Source organism: Pimephales promelas, chromosome 20 (genome assembly GCF_988280905.1).
Source record: "Pimephales promelas chromosome 20, fPimPro1.hap1.1, whole genome shotgun sequence".
Taxonomy (NCBI): domain Eukaryota; kingdom Metazoa; phylum Chordata; class Actinopteri; order Cypriniformes; family Leuciscidae; genus Pimephales; species Pimephales promelas.
In genome coordinates, this window is record NC_142788.1 from 9,851,250 (window position 1) to 9,877,296 (window position 26,047).

The 26,047-nt window shown below is 39.2% G+C and overlaps 1 protein-coding gene across 1 annotated transcript; it reads right to left on the reverse strand.

Annotated features, from left to right (window-relative positions):
• Nucleotides 1-2,417: 2,417 nt before the first annotated feature.
• On the reverse strand, nt 2,418-13,753 carry tnni1a (troponin I type 1a (skeletal, slow)). The gene is made up of 6 exons (XM_089124373.1): nt 13,429-13,753; nt 12,112-12,652; nt 9,016-9,147; nt 8,513-8,602; nt 5,940-6,116; nt 2,418-2,816 (listed from the first exon to the last, which is right to left on the reverse strand). Exons 2-6 carry the CDS (start codon nt 12,118-12,120, stop codon nt 2,712-2,714), a joined length of 513 nt encoding a protein of 170 aa, XP_088980499.1. The 5' UTR covers nt 12,121-12,652; nt 13,429-13,753; the 3' UTR covers nt 2,418-2,711.
• Nucleotides 13,754-26,047: the final 12,294 nt, after the last annotated feature.

Sequence of the window (26,047 nt, forward strand, 5' to 3'; positions counted from 1 at the left end):
AAAGCAATAGTTGACTATCCAGAATAAAAAGGGTTTGGTCATAAAGGAAATAATAGGCAACTTCACTGGAATGACAAATCTGATGACATGTCTCCGCTATATTGTTTCACTTACAATTGCCTCTATATTCGCTCATGCAAGCAGAGAAAAAACAACAACATTCCCCTTAAGGAACGTCACAATGAACTTCAACAGTTAAACGTTAAATAACTACATCAAGCACTAGTGGCCTGAACACCCCACCCAATGCTAACATAGGGAAGAGACAGCGATATCCACTATGCAAATAAGGGTTGGAGTCCACTGTCTTCAGATGACAGTGTCCACTTTTAACGCTTCCTGCACAGGTTCCTTATCTCATCAGCTCGGCCTATTCAATAGCAATTTAAACATTTGCATTAAATTAGACTACACAAAGAAACACATCTGATTAATTTTTCAGGCATTTTATTGACATAGCATGCAAAAATTGCAAGCTCTTCTTCACACTTATGTTAAATGCACTTTTTTTTGTAAGTTCATTTACAACAGTGTAAAAAAAAGTTGCTGCCTTATTACATTAAACTGACGTTTTTTTTTTTTTTTTTTTTTTTTTTAGCTTTTAGTACCTATGTTAGCCTTAAGGTTATGAGTAAGCTGGTGTGTTCCAAAACAATGACAAAATTCACATTTAGGAGATAACCATTGGACATAACATATAGTCTCTCACTTCCGCTTAAAGGGGTCATGAACTGGCTTTTTAAATTTTATTATATTGTTGTCTGAGGTCAACTTATGACGTTTGCTTGGTTTTTACATTCAAAAACATCAAAATGAATAAGTAATAGGCTATTTTGTACCCCAGTTTTGAGCCTAGCTGAAAAACGCTCGGTTTTTATGGGCGTCTCGCACTTAAGACTAGTAAGTAAACGCCCACTGCTGTGAGTGGATAACAGTTTTGCATTATAATGAGTTTCAACTCACCCGTCAGTGCAATTGGGGGAAATTGTTTTGAAAACGTCCAATTGTAAAATGGCAACTGGAATGATTCGCCCATACATGTTCGACCCACTGCACAGACTTAATCGGTCTGCAAATCCAGTCTTGTTTACAAAACAATACTCAGTAAAATTAAGCGAAAAAAAAAAATAGCTCTCTCCTGCATCGTACTCAAGTTATTACATCCCTTCCTGGATCTATCGGCAAACAAATTGACGCAACATCTCAGGGTAATGGTATACAACTAGCCCTCTGACAACAAACCAGGGTGGCATTCTGACATCAGGCGGCTGTAGTTGAAACCACATTCCGACACAGTCCTTTTAAATGAAACAGCTGATTTAAAGATTACTATTGCTGGTCACTCGATGGCGTCCGCACCATTGGCCGCTGCACTTGCTGCGATTTATCGCCGGTGTTTGAATGGGTGTCATGCGGTAAAAGCATAGCAAAACGAAGCATTGAGAACTTTGTAAGTGTACAGACCGTTTAATAAGAAGATACTTTATGAAGACAGTTCACTTCGCGTATACAGACAGGAGCCATCTTAAAAAATAGTCTCGATAAGTCGATCCCCGAACGCCGCTCATACAGTTCAGAAGTTCGTTGAACTTCATACAGTTCAGATCACTCAGCACGACGTTCGTGGTTTGACTTATCGAGACTATTTTTTAAGATGGCTCCTGTCTGTATACATGAAGTGAACTGTCTTCATAAAGTATCTTCTTATTAAACGGTCTGTACACTTACAAAGTTCTCAATGCTTCGTTTTGTATGTATGGAGCCTCATTATGTTACTGCGTTAGTGTGGGGCTATTTTGAGCCTTGTTAGTGGTGTAAACTAGCGATTTCTTTTTACTAAGTCAATGCCCCCATTATTAGCATTATACGTTAAACAGTTTTTAGAGATAAAACTCTTTACATTCGATTATCATGAAAACAAATCTCAGAGAACGGTTGACTATGTACCGATGTTTTATTAGACCAAAGGTTCATTGTTCGCCGGAGTTCTCCTTTAAGAATGAAATGGCTTGAATTTATTCACACCTCTACTATTGAATCCAACGTATCACCAGCGCTCTAATTCGCTTTCATAGTGCTGTCAAGTACGACTTGCAGTCTGTGAGTTAAACTAAACGCGATTGGCTATTTGAAAACGGGGAGGAGCCATTCAATATGTCCCGCTTCAGCTTCCTGTTTTAGTGGAAATCAACTCAACCCTTTAATCTTATTCTGATGAGTTAAAGCAATGCAAAAACATGTTATTATAACTTATTAATAATATAAACTGGTATTTATTTTTATTTCATAAGTTCAATTTCACCACTGCAAGTCATGAGTTTTTGTAAACAGTAAATAGCCAGATTATCAGAATAACACGTCAAACAGAGTCTTGAAAAGTTTTGGTAAGACTACACATAATGAGTCTTGTACTTCGACACGTTTCACTTTGTTTATTCTCGTAATACATTGGTACACCGTACATTGACTCGTTCTCATAACTGAATATTGACATAATAAAAGATCAACTACTGTAGCAAGTAATTATTGACTCATTGGCCACATGAACATTGCACAATCATTTGCACCAATGCTGAGCAGTTCAATGCACTGTTTAACAACACCTATTAAAGTATATCTAGTACATAAATGATATGTTTAGTTTGCAACTCTAAACCTTTTATTCACCTAACAAAAGTTGCATGATCTTTCATGTTAACTTCACTAAGGTTTCACTGGGTGGGGCCTTTTGCTGCATCAAACATCTTCTTTCTTCCCTCCATACCTGACATGGCCTCGACGTTCTTCCTCCAGTCACTGTCTTCAACTGGCCTCTTCTGCAAGTGATGATTAAACACAAATGTGTGCTCAACAAACTAGTGATGTTCTATTGAATGTCAATATAATGAATTTGGTTCAGCCACTTTTTCACCTGAATGAACTATTTCAAAGAAAAATCGGTTATGTTCAAAGACTTGAGGATGTCAAAGCCACTAGTCCCTGCTGGTCATTTGTATCTACACAACATCTACATATTAACATATTAAGTTAATATATTTATATATATATATTAACACATATTTATACATATTTATTTAATAACATTCAAAAGTAGCCATGTTGAAAAGTCGCCACCAGTAACTTCATATGATAAACCAAGCTTCAAGGATCTCACTGTTCTTGGCACAGTTTGAGTCAGAAAGAAACAGAAAGTATTTTTGTTTTTTAATAATTTAGCGGAACAAGCAGAATTAGCGACATATATTTGCTTCTGTATTGTGACACACTTGAGTGTGACGGATTATTGTAAATGATGATGTATTGAGATCTTAATACGCGATACGATCATTCCGTTCAAGAAACTGAACATTATTTATAACATTATTACCTGTAATCCAAAGACCAGCCCGTTTTCATCCCAAGGTGTCATATAATGACGCTTTTGCCAATGCGTAGACACCCAACACACATGGCACCCTTTAGCGTCAATATTACCCCTTTTCCACCGAAAAAAGAACTGGTTTGGAACTGGTGCTGCTTCAAAGTTGGTTCGGAGTTGGTTCAACTTGCGAACCCGTTCAGAACCTGTTTGTTTTTCCACTGACTAGAGCGCCCAGGGAACGACGTTGTTACGTCACTGTGCACGTCGCTAGAAACGCTTGCAAGTACATTGCTTTGGGATTATCTCTAACGCGTGTACCAAGAAAACTTTAAAAACAATTGAAATATGTAAGTCTTTTAATCTTTTCGTTTGATATGTAATCTTTTCTGATAAGTTATGTACCCCTGTCTTGTGTCTTTTTTCTTTCCATTTATTTGTTCTATATCGTGATTGTTTTCTTCTTTGCTTATGTTTCAAATAAAAAATATATAAATAAATAAAAACGCTTGCGTGTTTCTGCAGTTTCTCCTGGCTTTGCGATGGTCAGAAAATATGTTTAGAACACATCTAAACCCGCCCCAGACCCCGACGTAAGCATGACGTGGTAAAAGAACGGTTTTAGTCCAGCAAAGAGTTGGTGCCGCTTTGGAACCAGTTTTCCCGGCCGCGAACCGGTTCTTTGGCTGTCGAAACACAAAGAACTGGTTCGTGCGCAGGCACCGGCTCCGAACCGGCTCTCAAAATGCTTTGGTGGAAAAGGGGCTTATGAGACGCAGATATATGGGCCAGAAAGCGCCTCCAAGTGGTCTAACCCTAACCCAGACCTAAACATACCCATAACCGAAGCATGTTAAATTGACGCTAAAGGGTGCCAAGTGCGTTGGATGTATGCATTGGCAAAAGGGTCAGTATATGACGCCTTGGGATGAGAATGCGCTGCAATGAATCGTCAGGAGCAACGGGTATTCATTTTGTTTTGCCTCTAATATGTTTTATTGACTCTCAAAGTGACGGTATAGCTATTGACTTGCATTATACAAATCACCAAGGACCGCGCAAGCAACATTGTGTCGGCCCAGAACCGGCCCACATCGGGTAGACTTGTGTTGTTTTTCCATAACCAGTACCAGCTCGGCTCGCCTCGACTCGCTCTTCGCACCGTTTTCCATTGCAGATAGTACGCCACAAATAGTACCCGGTCGTCATAGCGACGCCTTTCGTTCCTTGCTTCCCTATCAATCTCTCACTGGATCCTCACTTCGGCAACCAAACAAAGGAAAGTCTGCACCTCCTCGTTTGACCACGGCGTATTCCATAATAATAGTAGTAAGTTTAGAAACTATCTCTGGCCAAACTATTTAAAAATGGCGGGGATACTGTACTTTGGGTACTCCATCTGACGCGTGCAATGATGACGCAGTGAATGGTGAAGATTCTCTCTGACCAATCAGTGGTCAGCACTCGGCATTGTTTTCACGTCACATTTTAGTATCGCCTCAGCTCGCCTTAGCTCGCTCAGAACCTCGGCAGAGGTGATACTAAAAAAAGGTACCCAAAAGAAGCTACAGGTAAAACTTTTGCACAGTGGAAAACCAAACAATGCCGAGCCGAGTCAAATCGAGTTGAGCTGGTACTGTGTAGTGGAAAAGCGCCATTAGATTCTACGCGTACCAGATGTGGGCCGGATCTGGGCCGACACTATGTTGCTGTCTGGTTGGTTTCAGCTAAAAATCTTTATTGAAGAAAACTATCACCTATACATAAAGGTAAAGCTTTGCAAATATAAAAATCCTCAAATATAGTATATATCAAATTTTAATTAACTACAGTAACAAAGTAATAACACTTTATTACTGTCCATCACTGGCTAATCGTTATGATCCGAAGACATTAAATTGAAAATAACCCACAAGGCCCCTTTAATCTGCCGGTTTATCTACTCTATTAAGGGCTTGGTCTCTTCGGTATCAGTGTGTTGTGTTTCATTTATCTGTGACACAATAAAAACATGTATTTACATTAAATTCATCTACGCATCTACACAAAGGCGTTTCTTCTAGTGCGCCATACTTCTGTTGTCCACTCTCGTTTCTGTCATCCAACACCTAATCTCTATTATAGTCAAGACAACCACTGAAAAGAATTAACATTGTCACTGTTTGGTCTCCAAAAACGTAGCCTTTCACTCCTCCGCCTCACATCCCATGAGCCTCCGCCTTTCCAACAGCTTTTGGAGATGATGTCATCCTTCTTGTCTGAGCTCTGGTAAGCTCTGAATAGTCAGGGTGCATTGTCTCTTTTCATATCTGCACGTGGACCATTTGTTCAAGTGCCAATCCAGTTTAGGGAGTAAGGTGAGAAGTTTAGTAATGTTTTTAAGCCTTTCACTGGCGTAACCTTGAGGGATTAACAGTTTACTCTCATTATCTGACACGGAACATTCAAAGATCTCCCCTACTTGTCTAGTTTTGTCTAATATGGTTTCACCTGCCGGCATTTGCACAAATATACCCATTTGACTATGTAAGCATTGCTTGAATTGGTCATATAACTGTGTTTATGTGTTCAGATGAAGTACCTTCTCAGTATCCTCTTTTTTCACAGATTTGAGGTTGGCTCGTAGATCCATTGAGACTTTGTGCTTTGAGCCTAGGAGGGATCGGAGGATGGCATCTGCAGAAACCCTCACCCTCCTCAGGGTGGGCCGCTTGAACTTCCCCCTCAGGTCCAGTACCTTAATATTCAGGTCTTTGATCTACAGGATGGATGGTCAATTGATTACTTATGAGACATCTAGCATAGAAATCAACCAAGGCCTTGTTCCAAAAGCTAGTGAGCTCCCTACATAGATAACATTCTCCTTGTACTTACTGCAGGTGTAACATACTTATATATGTTAATAATTACTTTAACTATGCCTTCTTTAGGCCATTGTCAGAGGTAGTATTGTGCCCCTGTGTCCATACACACTTTCATAAACAAAAACCAAAAAAAGACAAAACAGTCAGTGAAATGGGTAATATGTCCGAATTTATAAAACAGTAGGCAAAAAGTTCTCAGATGACCTACTAGTTTCAGACATTCCCTAGACAGCAACATAGTGTCGGCCCAGATCTGGGCCACATCTGGTACATGTGGATTCAACACATACCAGATGTGGGCCAGATCTGGGCCGACACTATGTTGCTGTCTGTGAAGTGAGCATCTGAAATGGACACTTCACTATCCCATGAGGCCATGAGAGAGGATTTGTTAATGGCAGTTAGCAGTGTTGGGAGTAACGCATTACAAAAGTAATACATTACAGTAACATATTACTTTTTGCTGTAACGCAGTAGTGTAAGGCATTACTAATCAATTTTCAGTAATATTTTACTCGTTACATGTTCAGTGAGGCTTGTATTACAGTTGTATTACAGTGTATTGTCTGCTTTTACTTCTTAAATGCAACAGACTATGTGAAAGTTTCAAAGCAGTCTTTTAGTGCCAGTTCAGAGCGGTCGCGTCTGTAACATTGTTTTTTCCTCATAAATGCGAACACGAAAACTAAAATAAAATGAATATTTTAAGTTCTATGGAGACTGGAGAGCCAACCCTTCCTCATCCGATTTGCGCAGTGTAATTAACAGAATTACAAAAAATATATTTGACCTCCTATTTTTTTGTCACGCATGAATGTGTGTCTTTTCCCTAATAATAAAAATAAAACATAGACTGATATTTGTCTAATGTCTGGAGTCCTTTAAGGAAGTAGCCTATATACGTTTCAATACATGAATTTTCTGAGAATTTTTATTTCAAGTTTTGACTGCAAATGTCATCATGTCCATAATGCTGGACTTCCCCAATTTTAAATAATTTATCCTCAACTAGTTTTGTGGTGTAGGTCTACGTATTTTATAATGTTAACTTCAAATAATACTAATAGCCTAATTTAAAGATAAGGCAGCATTGGATATGGACGGTAAGGAGAATAACGCTGGAGTTGGAAGAGGTGTGTCGCGATTTTGTAGGTTCGTGGCGAATCGCGATTTCGGTTTCATATTGCATATCGTTACAGCCCAAAAGTTAAGTTCTACTTATTTATTTTGGTGAAAGTAACTCAGAAGTAATACATGAGTAATGTAACGCATTACAATTCTGGGACAGTAATATTGTAATGAATTACTTTTAAATAACAGTAACAAGTAATACCTAATGTATTACAGTTTGGAAGTAACTTGCACAACACTGGCAGTTACACACTACACACTTTTTGACAGTCACAAAATAAATTCTTATTTAAATGTACCTACTCAGACAGTTTGCAATTTTGGATGCAGTGCAAGTAGCCTATTTGTTGTTGAGAAGAAATCCCATAATGCACTACAATGATGAACAAATCCATTCAAAATAGCAAACGAAGCAAGATATATATCTATTATGAGTACAATTCTGTTATAAAGTACTGCTTGAATGAGCATTTGTGTCTACTTTGAGTTTATTAGAGTGCCATGCAATGTTGTTAGCTTGGCGACATGCTAACGCCAAACTGTATCAGAATTAATTAGGAGTTGATTCTCATGAGTAACTCACACACATTTGTTCCTTATTAGGTTCCCTGTCAGTTAGAATGTTTCCTTTAGGCCCATTCGCACCAAGGACGTTAACCATAGTGATAACAATAAGGATATAGTTCTAAAAATCTTTCTAATATTTAAGAATACTAGAGTTCACAACACTGCTTTAACGAAAACGACGCAGAGAAAAACAAGAACGTTTCTTTTTTTTTTTCAACTGAAAACATTGACAGCCAATCAGAATCCCTCCTGCTTAAATGACCTTGAGCAATTAAAGTGGCAGATGACAAAACTGTGGCGTGCACTTAGAATAGAGAACCCAATGGTTTGGACGGTGATATCGTTATTGTTAAAGTTATCGTTCTTGGTGTGAACGGGCCTTTGCCTATGTAGGGAGTAGACAGCAAGAGAGCTCACATAGTTTTGGAACAGCCTTTTAAAGAAACATCTGACAAAATTTCTTCCCCCTTTTTATTAAAATCACAATCCCAAATGCTCAGAGTTGCATGCTAATATTAGCAACCTCCAAATAGACCAGATGAAGACATTGTCCAACTGGTTATTAATCTATAGATTATGTGGATTTTCATACCTCACGCTTATTTAGTAAGACTTTGGCTTCAATATCATAGCGCTCCTCATCCACCACATCAATCTTACCATGAAGCTCTTGACAGAGTTCCTAAAAGAGACAGTAATGTTAATCGAGTTTCAGGAATCCTATTTGAAGTGAATGCGTATAATATTTCATCGACTAACAAAATAAAGCTTATCCAAAAGCCTTTTATTACGAGAAACGAAACATCATATGGCAAATTTTCCTACTTATCGTGCTACTCGGACATCTAATAATAATGATTGTGGTTGGCTTGGATGGCTGTTTACATTGCAATTAGTCAAATTAAGAAAGACAGGCATTGGGCGGGACATTTGCATCAGCCTTATGTAAGCATGCAAATATAACAGGGTGGGGTGGCGTGAGCAGCAGTGATTGTACCATTAGATTTTAAGTCGTGAGGATTTCCGTGTGGCACCAAATGAGCTAAACTGGAGGTTTGGAGGTAGACTTCATGTAGAAGTAGCCCATGAGGTTACCTGAAGCTCAGCGAATGACATGCCCTGCGTCTGCAGAGGAGAAGCTTTCTCCGTCAGATACCTCTGTTTCTCTTCCTCTTTATCCAACACCTCCTGCTCCAGCTCCTCCTTGGCTTTGGCCACCATCAAACTCTGAACACACACAAGTATTACAACGCATTCTCATCCCAAAGCGCCATATACAACGCTTTTGCAAAAGTGTAAATATCCAACGCACATGGCACCCTTTAACGTCTAATGAGACGCTTCGGTTATGGTTAAGTTTAGGTATGGTGTAGGGTAAGGGTTAGACCACTAGGGGGCGCCTTCTGCCCAAATATATCTGCGTCTCATTTCACGTTAAAGGGTGCCATGTGCGTTGGATATTTACGCTTTTGCAAAAGCGTCCTATATGGCGCTTTGGGATGAGAACGGGCTCAGTATTATCAACCCGATCTCACGGGAATTCGTACGAATTTTACGAGGTGGCTAATTCGTAACAATTCACACGACCTCACTCGTACAAATTAGTACGATTTTGCAAAATCGTACATATTTTACGAATTGGCCAATTCGTATGAATTCGTACGAATGACCTACCCCTGACCCCGCCCCTAAACCTAACCATCACGTGGGTTTAGACAAATCGTATGAATTCGTACGAGTGAGGTCGTACGAATTAGTACGAATTAGCCACTTTTTAATCGCTCGTACGAATTCGTACGAATTGGTCGTGAGATAGGGTAGGTATTATTACCAAGTTATAGAGGCGGGCTCCAGCAGCCGCCTATTGTTCCTCTATCTCCCGCAACTGTTTATCGCTTTATTGCGGCTCGAACAGGTAGCCGCGAGCATCAGATTCTCGCAACAGATCTTCGAAATCCCCTTCTGCCACTTCTAGTCAACTTCAAAACTACCTTCCACCATCGTGATTAGCCTACTATACAAACTTTCTAAACAGACCAAGAGGAAACAGCCCGTTAGGTTAGCTTCTACAGAAAGATGGCTGAAACGATCTTTAGATTCTGTGAGTGAGATCCCGCCCCATATGGGGCGTGGTGAAAACATGCATAACACTGGCACTGGCAAAATGACGATTTTTGCGTCATCTGAGGATTTTTTCTAGACTAAAAATTTTTCTCTCATATCAGGGGGATATGAGGGGGGGAAGCATGGTAATACGAAAATACTACTGGTGTTCTACTGATACAAAGCTTAATGCTAAATCCTGAAGTATCCCTTTAAGGAAATAACATAGTTTAATATGAAAAAAAAATGGTGGAGTATTCCTTTAAGGTCACTGAGTTTTGGGACACTCTTGCACAATTTCATGTCACGTACACGCACTGTGATATGGCCAAGAGCACAAGTATGGGTATTGGGACAGGCCAAACACTTTCCTGGTTTAGACACATGCCTGCCATCTAGTGGTGTGTATACTCAGTCTGAATCTTTCTGTCTGTCTTTAAGGCACTATTAAAAAAAGTTGCTGCCTTAAATTTTTAAGTACAATCAACTTGGATGTTTAAGTCATTACAACTTAAAGTACATTATATTGACTTTAAAAAGGTTTGATTCTTGTACAACTTATAAAAAAAAGTTTGCTCAACTTTTTTTGATGAGTAAGCAATGTAAAAACATATGTTGTCATAACCTACGCTATCTCACGACCAATTCGTACGAATTTGTATTAAAAAGTGGCTAATTCGTACTAATTCATACGACCTCACTCGTACGAATTTGTACGATTTGTCCAAACCCACGTGATGGGTAGGTTTAGAGGCGGGGTCAGGGGTAGGTCATTCGTACGAATTCATACGAATTAGCCAATTCGTAAAATATGTACGATTTAGCAAATTGTTACGAATTAGCCACCTTGTAAAATTCGTTTGAATTCTCGTGAGATCGGGTTGTCATAACTTGTTGACAGTGTTGTGCAAGTTACTTCCAAACTGTAATACATTAGGTATTACTTGTTGTTACTGTTATTTAAAAGTAATTCATTACCTTACAATATTACTGTCTCAGAATTGTAATGCGTTACATTACTCATGTATTACTTCTGAGTTACTTTCACCAAAATAACTAAGTAGAACTTAACTTTTGGGCTGTAACGATATGCAATATGAAACCGAAATCGCGATTCACCACACGACTCAGATCCACGAACCTACAGAATCGCGACACACCTCTTCCAACTCCAGCGTTATTCTCCTTACCGTCCAGATCCAATGCTGCCTTATCTTTAAATTAGGCTATTAGTATTATCTGAAGTTAACATTATAAAATACGTAGACCTACACCACAAAACTAGATGAGGATAAATTATTTAAAATTGGGGAGCATTATGGACATGACATTTGCAGTCAAAACTTGAAATAAAAATTCTCAGAAAATACATGTATTGAAACGTATATAGGCTACTTCCTTAAAGGACTCCAGACATTAGACAAATATCAGTCTATGTTTTATTTTTAATATTAGGGAAAAGATGCACATTCATGCGTGACAAAAAAATAGGAGGTCAAATATATTTTTTGTAATTCTGTTAATTACACTGCGCAAATCGGATGAGGAAGGGTTGGCTCTCCAGTCTCCATAGAACTTAAAATGTTCATTTTATTTTAGTTTTCGTGTTCGCATTTATGAGGAAAAAACAATGTTACAGACGCGACCGCTCTGAACTGGCACTAAAAGACTGCTTTAAAACTTTCACATAGTCTGTTGCCTTTAAGAAGTAAAAGCAGACAATACACTGTAATACAACTGTAATACAAGCCTCACTGAACATGTAACGAGTAAAATATTACTGGAAATTGATTAGTAATGCCTTACACTACTGCGTTACAGCAAAAAGTAATATGTTACTGTAATGTATTACTTTTGTAATGCGTTACTCCCAACACTGCTTGTTGATCATATATTTATTATAGTCCCAGCAATCGAAAAGCTGCTTCAGTGGACGGCAAGGTTTAAAGGGCGGTATAAACAAAAAGGTTTGAGAACCATGGCCTAAGTTTCTGCATTGTTTGTGCTACGGATGTTGAATGTTTTTGGATGTTTCGAATTATACTGTATGTGTTACAAACTTGTGTGTAATGGGTGTTACAAACCAACCTTTAGCATAACCTTTCTTGAGGCTGAGATCTTGGACTTTCTCTGGGGCACAGATATGAAAGTTATAACACAGTAAAGGTATTACAGATAATCAACGTTTTAGTTATTAATGAGATGAAATAATGCATAACTTACCTCTTGCCTGAAAATACAGCATAACATGTACATTGGTAGGGTGAAATTTTAAAAGACCATTGTAGAGATTATTGTTGGTATAAAAGCCTGTTCACACCAAGAGTGGTAACTACTGTAACGATAACAGTAAAAATCTAAAAATCGAACTAATGTACAAGAATAGCAGAGTCCACACCACAACTTTAACAAGAACATATATAGTTGAAATCTCCCTCGGAACAAATTTTTCTCAGCTGATAGGCTACAATAAAAACAATGAAAGCCAATCTATTCTGCTTGAAAGAGCTTACGGAACGTAATTATTGCTGGTGTGGATGCTGTAGTTACCATTATAGTTATCATTCTTGGTGTGAACATATTTAGAGATACACACTCACCCTTGTTCAGGCATCTTGGCATCTGAGCACTAAAAGAAAGCAAAACCAATGCTAGAAGATTTTGATACATTCAATTTAAATCAGTACTCCCACTGAATTCCCACTGAATGAATCCAGGAATACATCATGTCCTCCTCTGACCTTCTCGTATGTCTCTGTCAGTGACTTAAACACCCCCAAACAAAGCTTCTTAGCTGGACAAACACAAAGACAAGAATTTAAAGCTTTTGGCTAGGGGTGATTGTTTTATTTTGGAAAAAAATAAATGCGTGAGGTGTAATGTGTGTCTATAAAGATAAGCAGGAAGGTCAAATAAAATAAAGAATTATATTAATTATATTAATTATATTATACTGTATTATACTATATTATATTACGTTATGTTTTATTATATTATATATACTTTAAATGTAAAATTATATATATATATATATATATATATATTTAAAACAAAATATAATTTTGTAACTTTAATAACTTCCCTTATTGTACAGTTATTGTGATGTATTATATTAGAGTGTCAAATTATATATTTATAGGCTAATTCTTAAAATTACGAGAAAATCGGGATGAGAAGCGTTGATAAATTGATTTTATTTCCTATATACATATATAAGACATTTATTATTAATATGACTATTAATAAGACAATAAAAGTGTATACAAGACAAGTTAAATATAGAAATGTATTAAAAAAACAACAAGAGATTTAAAATGAATGTAAAACTAAAGCAATTTACATTTGGTCTATTACTAAATATGCAAAATGATTATCAGATTCCCCATCAGAAGCATCTGATCTTACCGTACAGTGTGGGTTTGTGTGTGTCGTCCTCAGACTGATTATTGATAACAGAATAGAGATGTGCTCCTTTATTTAACCCTCAGAGTCTATCTATCTCTAGTCTGCCAGTGGAGGATATTATTAGAGCACAAATCTCTCTCTCTCTGTTTGTCTGTCTCTCTTTCAAACATTAGGTTCATCTCATGGCTCCAGCGCTCTTTGCTGTCTGTGCCGGTGGACCATCACTAGTCTGGGTTATCTGTTCAGAGAAGATTGTTCTGCTATGCTGTGAAATGTCAATTTACTGTGGCTCCAAAAAGTATTTGGACACTTAAGCCACTCTTAATGTCGGAATGTCATTGTCATCAATCCAAGTGGCAACTGCAGACAAATGTGCTAGAGCTTTTCTCAAGGCATGCGGTCATATTAGCTGCGGCTCATCATCGTGTAAAAATGAATATACGCTTTATCTAATCAAAAAATTGTGGCCACAGATTACAAGCAATATTACTATTTAAATTTAACAAATTAGAATTGAGTAATAATTAATCAAATGAATTCCTTGAAAGTTAACCATTTAAAATGAGTAAAACTTACAACAACCAAAAAAATAAAAAATAAAAAAACGTAAATTTAAGTCACCATTATGGTGATCAGTGTTTGTTTTAGGTTTGTTTGTTTTCTCCTTCAGTGATTCTGCTTGTTGACATCAGGTGTCTTCAATGTTGGCAATATAAATTAAAGAGTTCTTAATTAATCTTTGACGTCTGTCTGTTAGTAAGGTATTTTTGTTAATTATTTTGGTGTAAACTTTACTCATTTTAAATGGTTAACTTTTAAGGAATAATTGATTTATTGATTAATTATTACTCAATTCTAATTTGTTAAATTTAATTAATAATATTGCTTGTAATCTGTTGCTACAATTTTATTGATTTGATAAAGCGTATTCATTTTTACAGTGCAAAGTTTTGTGGGTGAAATTGAGAAATTAATTGAAGTGTTTGTATTTTCTTTGTGAGGACCAGTTTGAGTTTTACACAACTGAAGTGAAGACAAACTGAGTGATGTTTGAAAGCCTTTTAAAGAGGTTTTAAACTATCCTTTTAAATTATGCAAATGAGGCATTACTTATTGAATATGTGCTCAATTGCACACAATTTCAAAATGTAACTCTGAACATTGGATGAAGCCAGGTTTAAATCCATGTTTCATTTTGTAGTATTTTTACAGAGGGGGTTTTGGATGAGGAAACCCTTATTAGACCTGCATGACCTGGAATTAACTGACTATTATTTTGCCATCACATAGGGTCAATGTTATGAAAATATACAACAGCAGCGACACTCAGCCCCTCTTTCACTACACAACCTGAGACCCATGTAAAAAAAAAAAACAAGACTGCTTCATTGTAATGCGCACTTGGAGAGTATCTCAACTGAAAAAAAATATATATATATATATATATATATATATATATATATATTCTAAAAACAATAATATTGTAATATAAAACAAATAATATGATATTAATGAAATAAAAGCCGGCATGGTTAAAAATAGTTTTGCTTTAGAATGAGCAATTAATTTCATTCTGGATCATCAGGAATGGTACATCAACAGAACTGATAAAACTGTATTATATTATATTATATTATATTTATATTATATTATATTTATATTATATTATATTATATTATATTATATTATATTATATTATATTATATTATATTATATTATATTATATTATATTATTTGCAGCGCTGCAGAAATTCTTCACCTCAGTCTTCCTCGTGATGTTTTAGTCTGCCCTCTGCTGGAGATCTAGTCAACTTTATTATGTACTTTTTTGACCAAAACTATTCAATAATTTGCCAAACACATTTGCTTGGTCGCGATTCTCTAAAGTTTGGTTAATGTTCACATTGTCACAAGGTAGGCAGCTATATTTTTCATCTTCTTTTAGTAAGTGTTTTATTATTATTATTATTATTACAATATATTATTGTTTTATTATTATTTAGTGTTTTGATTTTTGTTAATAAGGTCCAATTCTCACTATTAACTTGCTTATTAGCATGAATATTACTAGAATATTGGCTCTTTATTAGTACTTATAAGTACATATTAACGTCTTAATCTGCATGATCATATTCTACATCCCTTAATCACCCAATACCTACTACATTACTAACTATTAATAAGAAGTAATTAGGAGTTTAATTAGGAGTTTATTAAGGGACAAGTCATCTTTAATAGATAGTTAATAGTGATAATTGGACCATAAACTAAAGTGTGATCAATGATTAATAAATAACAACAATGTCTTACATTATATATCAAACATTATATTGATCTAAACATTATATTGAAATATATTAACTTTGGCTGCTGACAAAATGTTTGTGACAATGCACCAATTTGATCTTTCCCTTTATTTCCCCTTTTCCCGTCCTTCGGATGAGACGTTAAACCGAGGTCCTGACTCTCTGTGGTCATAAAAAATCCCAGGACGTCTTTCGTAAGAGCAGGGGTGTAACCCCGGCATCCTGGCCAAATTTGCCCAGTAGCCTCTGTCCATCATGGCCTCCTAATCATCCCCATATACACCAATTGGCTTCATCACTGTCTCCTCTCCACCAGTAAGCTGGTGTGTGGTGAGCGTTCTGGCGCAATATGGCTGCCGTCGCATCATCCAGGTGGATGCTGCACATTGGTGGTGGTTGAGGAGATCCCCCCCCTTCTATGTGAAGCGCTTTGAGTGTCCAGAAAAGCGCTATATAAATGTAACGAATTATTATTATTATTATTATTATTATTATTTTATACATACACTCACCTAAAGGATTATTAGAAACACCATACTAATACTGTGTTTGACCCCCTTTCGCCTTCAACGCGTACCAGATGTGGGCCGGATCTGGGCCGACACTATGTTGCTGTCTGGGTCCCTTTCGACTGGACGCTATGAATTTTGATAGTCTAATATTCAATGGCTGATAGAACTCAAGCGCACTTGGAAGATCTGTTTTCTGTTTATTAAACACAGGTTAAAGAGGCATGTTGAATCCATCAGGCTCTCACTCAGCTGCTATTTTAACACAGTTTACACACACCATCTCTCTGCTCCTCGCATGCCTCTGTCAGTGACGCACAGAACCTTCTGGAATGTAAGAGACAGGAAGACTGCAGTCGAGGGGAAACAAATATCATATTCACTTTCCCTTTCTTCTCACTTGTGTTTTGTATTACGCTTAAAGATTCAAGGAGCATTTCATCCATGAAATGCAAGAGAAGATATTATGAAAAATGTTGCACCTTAAACGCATTGAAGAAAATGGAAGAAAATTAAACATGACATTTTGAAGTGGAAAGACTGAAAACGGATTTCTTGTGAAATATAGGCCTATTTCAATAATCTTTTATTAATATCTGGAAGTTTTCTACAACCCCAAAATCAAGTTGTACAGTGCAGTTTTAGTCTATGGAAAGACATTGTCAAAATATTGTCTCGGTTACGTATGTAACCCTCGTTTCCTGAGTAGGGAATGGAGACATTCCGTCGGATGATGATGAGGATTTTGCATAGTGTATCTCCGCCTTACCTCGTGGGTATAAAAGGAGGATGCCGGCAATATGCAGGTATGTTTCTTCGATGAGGAGCCAAGACTGAACTCGGCTGTTCCAGTGGTACTGAGCTCAGGGAACGAGGGTTACATACATAACCGAGAGATTCCCTTTCGCTGTCACTCCGAGTTCTGTCGGATGACGACGAATGGGGTTACCAGTCTAATCACGCCACCTTCACAGCTGTCTTTCAGTGCTCTGCGTAAATCTGAGATCCCTGTTGTGAGACTGGCACGGATGAAGGACTCTTATTTAGCACAAGAATACCAAGGTACACTGGGGAGAATATCCCACAGTTTAGAGGAAATATGCAATTCCTGCCAACCACCAGTGCTGTAGGAACTCAGGACTTATAAGGCTCACCTGAGGAAAATAATCGCACGTATCCAGTCCGTGGAGTGGAATGGCGAGCAAGCGAAGACATAGTCCTAGTACCGGCTGGTTGAAGCGAGTACATGGGCGGACACAGGCTCCACTTGGAATCTGTCGAATGTATAGGGTGTCACCCAGCCCGAAGCTCTGCAGATGTTTGTTAGCGAGGCGCCATGAGCTAGAGCCCAAGAAGATGCCACACTCCGGGTGGAGTGGGCAGTCACATCAAGGGGGCATGGACAACCTTGCTGCTGGTATACCAAAACACTAGCATCCACAATCCAGTGGGACAGCCTTGCTTGGAGAGAGCCTTTCCCTTCACCTTCCCATCAGACAAAGACAATGAGCTGGTCTAAAGTCCTGACACTTCGTCCTGTCTATGGTAGGCAAAAAGAGCGCGTACTGGACAGAGCAATGCCAAGGCTGGGTCTGCCTCCTCCGAGGGCCAAGAGGGAACGAGAGGAGGCGAGGAGGATTCAATCTCCTTGTTCGGGAACCTAACGATCAGGTTGTGCTTCCCCACAGACTAACCTTCAATAGGGTCATGGTGTTTGTCAATAGCGGCAACATAGACCTTCAGGGTGGAGGGAGACAGCATTCACTCCAACCATCTTGAAGGAAGGAAAGCACGACACTGATCGAACATCCCTGGGGATCTTCTCGGTGAGAAGAGCGCCAGTTGAATAGGGACCACTTCAACGCATAGACGTGTCGGCACTCTAGTGGAAGTGATGGTAGCCACCACCGCTGGTGGTAGGGTACTCAAACTTACCCCGTCCCGTCCAGGAGACACAAGTGGAGGTTCCAAGATCGGGATGAGGGTGCCATAGGTTTCCCCGTCCCTGAGAAAGGAGGTCCTTCCTCAGAGGAAAAGGCCAGGCAGGTGCTGTCGTGAGGAGTACAAGTTCGGAAAACCAGGTCTGGTTGGGCCAGTGTGGCGCAACCAGAATGACCTGCTCCTCGTCCTCCCTGATCTTGCTCAGGGTGAGTGAGAGAAGGATCACTGGGGGAAACGCATAATTGCGCAGGCCCCGTGGCAAGCTGTGCGCCAGTGCACTCGGACAGGGAGTAAAACCGGTCAAAGTGGGACGAGTGGTGGGAGACAAACAGATCTGTGCATCCCCGAAGTGATCCCAAATCAGCTGAACTGACTGGGCATGGGGTCGCCATTCTCTAGAAAGAGGCTGAAGCTGTGAGAGCTCGTCGGCTCCACATTTCAGGACTCCCGGAAAATAAATGGCTCGAAGCGACCGCTTCTGACTCCATAAGAGGTGGCGGGCGAGTTGCGACATATGGCGAGAGCGTAGACCACCTTGTCGGAGATGTACGCTACTGTTGCGGTATTGACTAATCGGACTAGTATGTGCTGGTTCTTGAGCAGCGCATGGAAGCAGTACAGAGTGAGATGTACAGCCAGCAACTCGAGACATGCAATTGACATGCCATAGGCGCTGGGGTCCTGACCAGGAGTCCGCAGGCAGGCCGACGACCTCACTCAGGACCATGTGGAATTCCAGACCTGCTGTCTTAGATCCCCCTGGCCACCAGCCGAAGTATTATCTCACGTGGAGAAAAATAGATCGGGGTGTGGATGAGGGGACTCTCACTCTATTGAGCTCATTGAGTCTCGACCGTTACATTGCGATGGTCACCTTCCCGCTGGGAGAACGTGACACACCCACGAGTGCTGTCTGAGTGCGAGCAAAGCCCAAACACGTCAAAACAGCGCTCATGCCGAATCTATCAAAATACCGTTCTCAGAAATACACGGGGAGATTGTCTTTAGAAAGACGTGCCGCGTGCACAATTTTTTTGTGAGAGAAAAGCTTGCAGCATTGCTGAAGCGCCCAGGGAGAAACACACACGCTGTTAAGTTCAGCAGGCGAAAACCCATTCGTCAACGAAAGGGAACTTATTTTATGTTCCACAGAAGAAGAAAAAGAGAAAAGAACAGAAAGAAAGTCCCACAGGTTTGGAAGCACATTGAGGTGAATTTATTTTTATTTTTTTCCAGTTAATAAATGTATGCTTTAACGTAAACTTTTTTTCACTTTATGTCCAAGGCAACATTTCTAATGCTGTTTTAGTTTACGTTTTTCAACTAGTATTTTATTTTATTTTAGCTTTATTTCAGTTAACGGATAATTGTATTTTCTGCCTCAAGGTGAGTTTACACACCAATGATGTACTAAAAAAGGAAACATTTTTCCTTTGCATTTTTCACATACAGAGAACAAAATTTCTGAAAAAACAAACAAACAAACAATCAAACAAACAAAAAAACGATCCCGCTTCACACGGTGAAAATGATTAAATTTGCTGTATTATTCATGCCAGGCCAGTAGATGGCGATGCCACTTTGTGAAGAAACCTATAGACTGATCACGTAATACACATGCGCATGACATCACCGTTTTCACAAATTAACGTTTTTGTAGTTTACACAGAGACGATAACAGTACAATTTTCAAGAACTTGCACTTTGAAACCCCTTTTCAAGGGTTTGCGTTTTCAGGCCCCCAAAATGCTGTTGGTGTGTAACAGGGAACGTTCCCAGAACATTCACTAACGTTCTTTAAAAGTTGTGTAAATGTTAGGACAAAACGTTATTAAAATAATGTTTTCGGAACGTTCATATAACATTATTAACGTTCTTGTAACGTTGAGAGAAAACGTTCTTAGAACAACGTTCTTGGAACGTCTTTATCACGTTATTTGTATTTGATGAACGTTTTCATTACGTTGATAAAAAACGTTCTTAGAACAACGTTATCGGAACGTCTTTATCAGGTTATTTGTGTTTGATAAACGTTCTCATAACGTTCCAGCAACATTATGCTAACCTTAGGATAACGTTCTAACAACATTATGCTAACGTTCCAGCAACGTTCTGCAAACATTAAGACACCGTTCCAGCAACGTTAAGCAAACTGGACATTTCCACGTTTTTAGAACATTTTAAATTAACGTTCCCACAACCAAAATGGAACGTTAGAAAAACGTTCTCAGAACCTAACTTTGTTAGCTGGGTAAATGAACGCATAAAACATTTTCCGTTTTTAGTTGAAAACAGTTGTGTTAGTGTAAACGCTTCAGTTACTTCCTGAAAACCAAACTAATTCTGCAATAATGGAAAGCACTTCTCTGTAGACGCATGTCCTCCATGCAGTGTGTATGCAGAGCTCAGCTGTTCAACACACTTCACATACACATGTGATCCTCTATTACTGCAGGTCAATTCCCTCATGATCCTGTGCGTGTTTATGAGTGGGAAGCCGTATCCACACAGACTGACTGCCGTGACACAAATAGAGACACACCTTGGGGAAAGATGCCACAACATGTCCGGATGCAGACTGAAGCATTATGTAAAAGGGAGAGACTGAGTGTCTGTGAGTATGTTTGTGACATTGAAACTCACCTACTGTTGTACAATTGCTCTGATCTCCATTGTGACATAAGATATTTAGAGTAAATAAATAACTACACAGATGCTCATTTATGGCTCTTATCTACTTGCCACAGAGCAAATTAAAGTGTAGTAACTTCCACAGAACTCAGAGAGGAGTTTCTTCTGAAACTGCTGTACAACGCAGGGAAGCCACTGCATGCATGTGTCCATGACTGTAAGCAGGCTCTTGTTCAGGTTTTGCTGCCAGACTGCTGAGTCATCTCAAGACTGTGGCTTTTTTTAACAGAGCCTCCTCAGTGGTTCCGGCTCTGGGGTTTTCCACACACACAATCTGCCTATTATTGCAACACCACAGGCACAGCCCAGGGCACTGAACGGCCCGGAGACCAGAACACTCGATATGGCAGGAGCTGTGCTGCGACTCACGGGGGAATACAGTGTTCAATGCTGCCTACACACTCAGTAGGGAACATCAGTAGAAGTTAACTTCACTTGAGAACCACTCTAAAAAATGCTGGGTTGTTTGAACCCAATTTTGGGTCAAATATGGACAAACCCAGCCATTGGGTTCCATTTTTAAATTACATTTTTAACCCAATGTTTGAGTTTGTCCATATTTGACCCAAAATTGGGTTAAAACAACTCAGCATTTTAGGGTGTATATTTATATTTAGTGCTATTATATCAATAAATCGTGATTAATCGCATCTAACATAAAAGTTTGTAAATACATGTATGTGTGTTTATAGGCATATAAATATGCAAAACAGAATATGTATATTACATACATACATACATACATCTTCTTCCGTTTCATCCGGGCCAGCAGTCTAAGCAGAGATGCCCAGACTTCCCTCTCCCTAGACTTCCCTCTCCCTCTCTAGCTCTTCTGGGGGGACACTGAGGCGTTCCCAGGCCAGCCGGGAGACATAGTCTTTCCAGCGTGTCCTAGGTCTTCCCCGGGGCCTCCGCCCAGTGGGACGTGCCCGGAACACCTCCCCAGGGAGGCGTCCAGGAGGCATCCGGAACAAATGTCCGAGCCACCTCAGCTGACCCCTCTCGATGTGAAGGAGCAGCGGCTCTACTCTGAGCTCCTCCCGAGTGACTGAGCTTCTCACCCTATCTCTAAGGGATCGCCCAGCCACCCTGCGGAGGAAGCTCATTTCGGCCGCCTGTATCCGGGATCTTGTCCTTTCGGTCATGACCCAAAGCTCATGACCATAGGTGAGAGTAGGAACGTAGATTGACCGGTAAATCGAGAGCTTTGCCTTACGGCTCAGCTCCTTCTTCACCACAACAGACCGGTACATCGACCGCATTGCTGCAGAAGCTGCACCGATCCGTCTGTCAATCTCCCGTTCCATCCTTCCCTCACTCGTGAACAAAACCCCAAGATACTTAAACTCCTCCACTTGAGGAAGGATTTCTCCACCAACCTGAAGTGAGCAAGCCACCCTTTTCCGACTGAGGGCCATGGCCTCGGATTTGGAGGTGCTGATTCTCATCCCAGCCGCTTCACACTCGGCTGCAAACCTCCCCAGTGCATGCTGAAGTTCCAGGTGTGAAGGGGCCAACACGACAACATCATCCGCAAAAAGCAGAGACGAAATCATGTGGTCCCCAAACCTGACACCCTCCGGCCCCTGGCTGCGCCTAGAAATTCCGTCCACTGGGAAGAAGTCTGACTTATTACCGGCAATGCGAACCAAGCTCCTGCTTCGGTCATACAGGGACCGGACAGCCCTTAGCAAAGGACCCCGGACCCCATATTCCCGGAGCACCCTCCACAGGCCGCCTCGGGGGACAGTCGAATGCCCTCTCCAAATCCACAAAACACATGTGGACTGGTTGGGCAAACTCCCATGAACCCTCCAGCACCCTGTAGAGAGTATAGAGCTGGTCCAGTGTTCCACGGCCCGGACGAAAACCGCACTGTTCCTCCTGAATCCGAGGTTCCACTATCGGCCGTATTCTCCTCTTCAGTACCCTGGCATAGACTTTCCCAGGGAGGCTGAGAAGTGTGATCCCCCTGTAGTTGGAACACACCCTCCGGTCCCCCTTCTTAAAAAGAGGAACCACCACCCCGGTCTGCCATCCCAGAGGCACTGTCCCCGACCGCCACGCGATGCTGCAGAGGCGTGTCAACCAAGACAGCCCCACAACATCCAGAGACTTGAGGTATTCAGGGCGGATCTCATCCACCCCTGGTGCCTTGCCACCGAGGAGTTTCTTGACTACCTCGGTGACCTCAGCTAGGGTGATGGATGAGTCCACCTCTGAGCCCTCAGCCTCTGCTTCCTCAATGGAAGACGTGGCGGCGGGATTTAGGAGATCCTCAAAGTATTCCTTCCACCGCCCGACGACATCCCGAGTTGAGGTCAGCAGCCGCCCACCCCTACTGTAAACAGCATTGGTGGGGGACTAATATACATATTATAATAATATATACAATATAATAATATATACAATAATATATATACAACACTAATATACATATTATAATAATATATACAATAATATAATATATAATATGTATATTAGTGCTGTCAAATTGATTAATTGCAAATAATCACATCTAACAAAAGTTTGTTATAGGCGTATATATATATATATATATATATATATATATATATATGAAGAGTTCAGATGCAAAAGCCTCTAAGTGCCATTTGAAATTTTCTTCTAACATGATCATTTTTATCAAGCTTATATATTCAAGTTCAGTAATTTCACTTAAATGACAATTAATAGGTAATCCTCATTGCAATTTAAGTGAAATTACTGAACTTAAATATACATGCTTGATAAAAATGATCATTCTAGAAGAAAATTTCAAATGGCACTTAGAGGCTTTTGCATCTGAACTCTTCATATATATATATATATATATATATATATATATATATATATATATATATATGTAAACACACATTATATATCGACAACATTTTATCTTAGATGCAATTAATCGCAATTAATCAATTTGACAGCACTAATACACACACACACAAACACACATAAATATGGATACATTAACAAACTTTTATGTTAGATGGGATTAATCGCAATTAATTGACTTGACAGCACTTTTTGACAGCATTTTTTTTTCAGGATTCTTTGATAAATATAAATTTTAACAAAAGCATTTATTAATGCATCTTCGTGTTCGATATAAGTATTAGTTCTGGCAATGTATGACCATGTGCGTAAAAAATAAATGATATAATTAAAATATAAATAAAAAATGCAACTGTAAGTTTATAAATATGCGTACAGCACATGAAATATACATGAATATTAGGGATACGCGATAAATCGGCCACCATATCGGTATCGGCCGATGTTTGTTCATGTTGATGTAATCATTATCGGCCCGATAATAAAATTTGGCTGATATATTAAAGCTGATAAATAATGAATTATTTCCTTCAACACTTGACACCTGAGACACTTAAGATGCGCACTGTTCAACATGTTTGATCTTAATTGCTTGAAATATGATTGGAATCAAAAAGGAAAATATAGTCAAGTGCAAAATGTGCTGTCATATCAGCTACATGAAATTATAATGAGAACATTATAATTGTGTAAGGGAACAGATTTTAATTGTGAGACTTTTGTTTTTGCAGGCTTCCAAAAATTAAAAAAAAAAAAAAATGGATTTAGACTTATCGGCCGATATATCGGTTATCGGCTTTCAAATATAAAAAAATTATCGTAATCGGTCTCAGCCAAAATGTTCATATCGGTGCATCCCTAATGAATATATACATATTTATTGTAATATAACTTGTCATAACTCAAAATCCCCTAAATTAGTCTTTAATATGAAGATTTAACATGAAAATAAACATGATTTGTTGATGTTGTAAATTGTTTTACTTGTTTTGTGACTCATGGCCATCATAACAGACTTGTAACAGTCGCAAAAATTGCATAGAAACAACAAAAATATAAACATGTTCGACACTCGACTCATTATTTTAATCAAACCTTATGTCATATTCCTTTGTCGTTTACAATACTTTCGAATGAACCTTTACACTAATATTATATGGTTGTTTGTATTTAGCTCTGCCTTTAATGCCGTTATTGGGTTGTGACCCCTTATGAACCATATGTGAAGATTTCTGCCCGACACAAACTGACCTCTCCATGTGAGACCATCAGATTCTCAGTGAACAGATCTTTCATTGTCTGTTGCCATTTATCATGCTATGATAACAAACTGGTCGTGGCATGTTTCAGATTAATCCTTTACTTCCCTTCACACCTGGTTCTGTTAATGCAGGAGTGTAGCACTTAAAGGAGTAATTCACTTTTAAAAAAAACTTTTGCTGATAATTTACTCATCCCCATGTCATCCAAGATGTCCATGTCTTTCTTTCTTCAGTCGAAAAGAAATTAAGGTTTTTGATGAAAACATTCCAGGATTTTCAGCATATAATGGACTACAATGGGAACCAAACAGTTCAAGGTCCAAATGAGAGTTTCAGTGCAGCTTCAAAGGGCTTTAAACGACACCAGACGATGAATAAGGGTTTTATCAAGCGAAACGATCGCTCATTTAATAAATATATAAAAAAGTTTAAGTTTTAAGCTCAAATGCTCGCCTTGCTCTGTTCTGTGATGAGCGTTCATGACTCTTCTGTTCAAAATCGTTCATCAAAATGAACAAATCTTTTTTCGAGTCATGACTCGAAGGGTCCTAGATAAGACTCTTATTCATCGTCTGGTGTCGTTTAAAGCCCTTTGAAGCTGCACTGAAACTCTCATTTGGAGCTTGAACCGTTTGGTTCCCATTGAAGTGCATTATATGGAGAAAATCCTGGAATGTTTTTAATCAAAAACCTTCATTTCTTTTCGACTGAAGAAAGAAAGACGTGGACATCTCGGATGACATGAGGGTGAGTAAATGATCAGAAGTGAACTTCTCCTTTAACTTCCACAGGTTCCTGCGCAACAGCAAAACACATTCATCCTGACGAAAAAGCCCTGTTTGACAACTTCTTTGACGGCCTCTCAGTGAAACTGACAGGAAAGCAGGCAAGGCGGGACAGTATTAGTCAGTGAGGCCATTGTCCGGGCATGTGCCGCACAGGCACTTGAGGTTGAAGAGACTGAGACTCGCCTACAATACTGCGTCTAATTTGCTATAAACTCCCTATACTGTTGCCTTGGGCCTCAACAAAGCAATTAAATAATTCAGATTACAAAGCCATAAAAAAA

Bases quoted from the DNA above. Each gene is read 5' to 3' on its own strand.
- tnni1a (XM_089124373.1), bottom strand. The intron at 8,603-9,015 runs GTAACCTCATGG...TGTCTCTTTTAG, and splicing joins TGTCATTCGCTGAGCTTCAG to GAACTCTGTCAAGAGCTTCA. The intron at 6,117-8,512 runs GTATGAAAATCC...TCCATCCTGTAG, and splicing joins TCTTACTAAATAAGCGTGAG to ATCAAAGACCTGAATATTAA.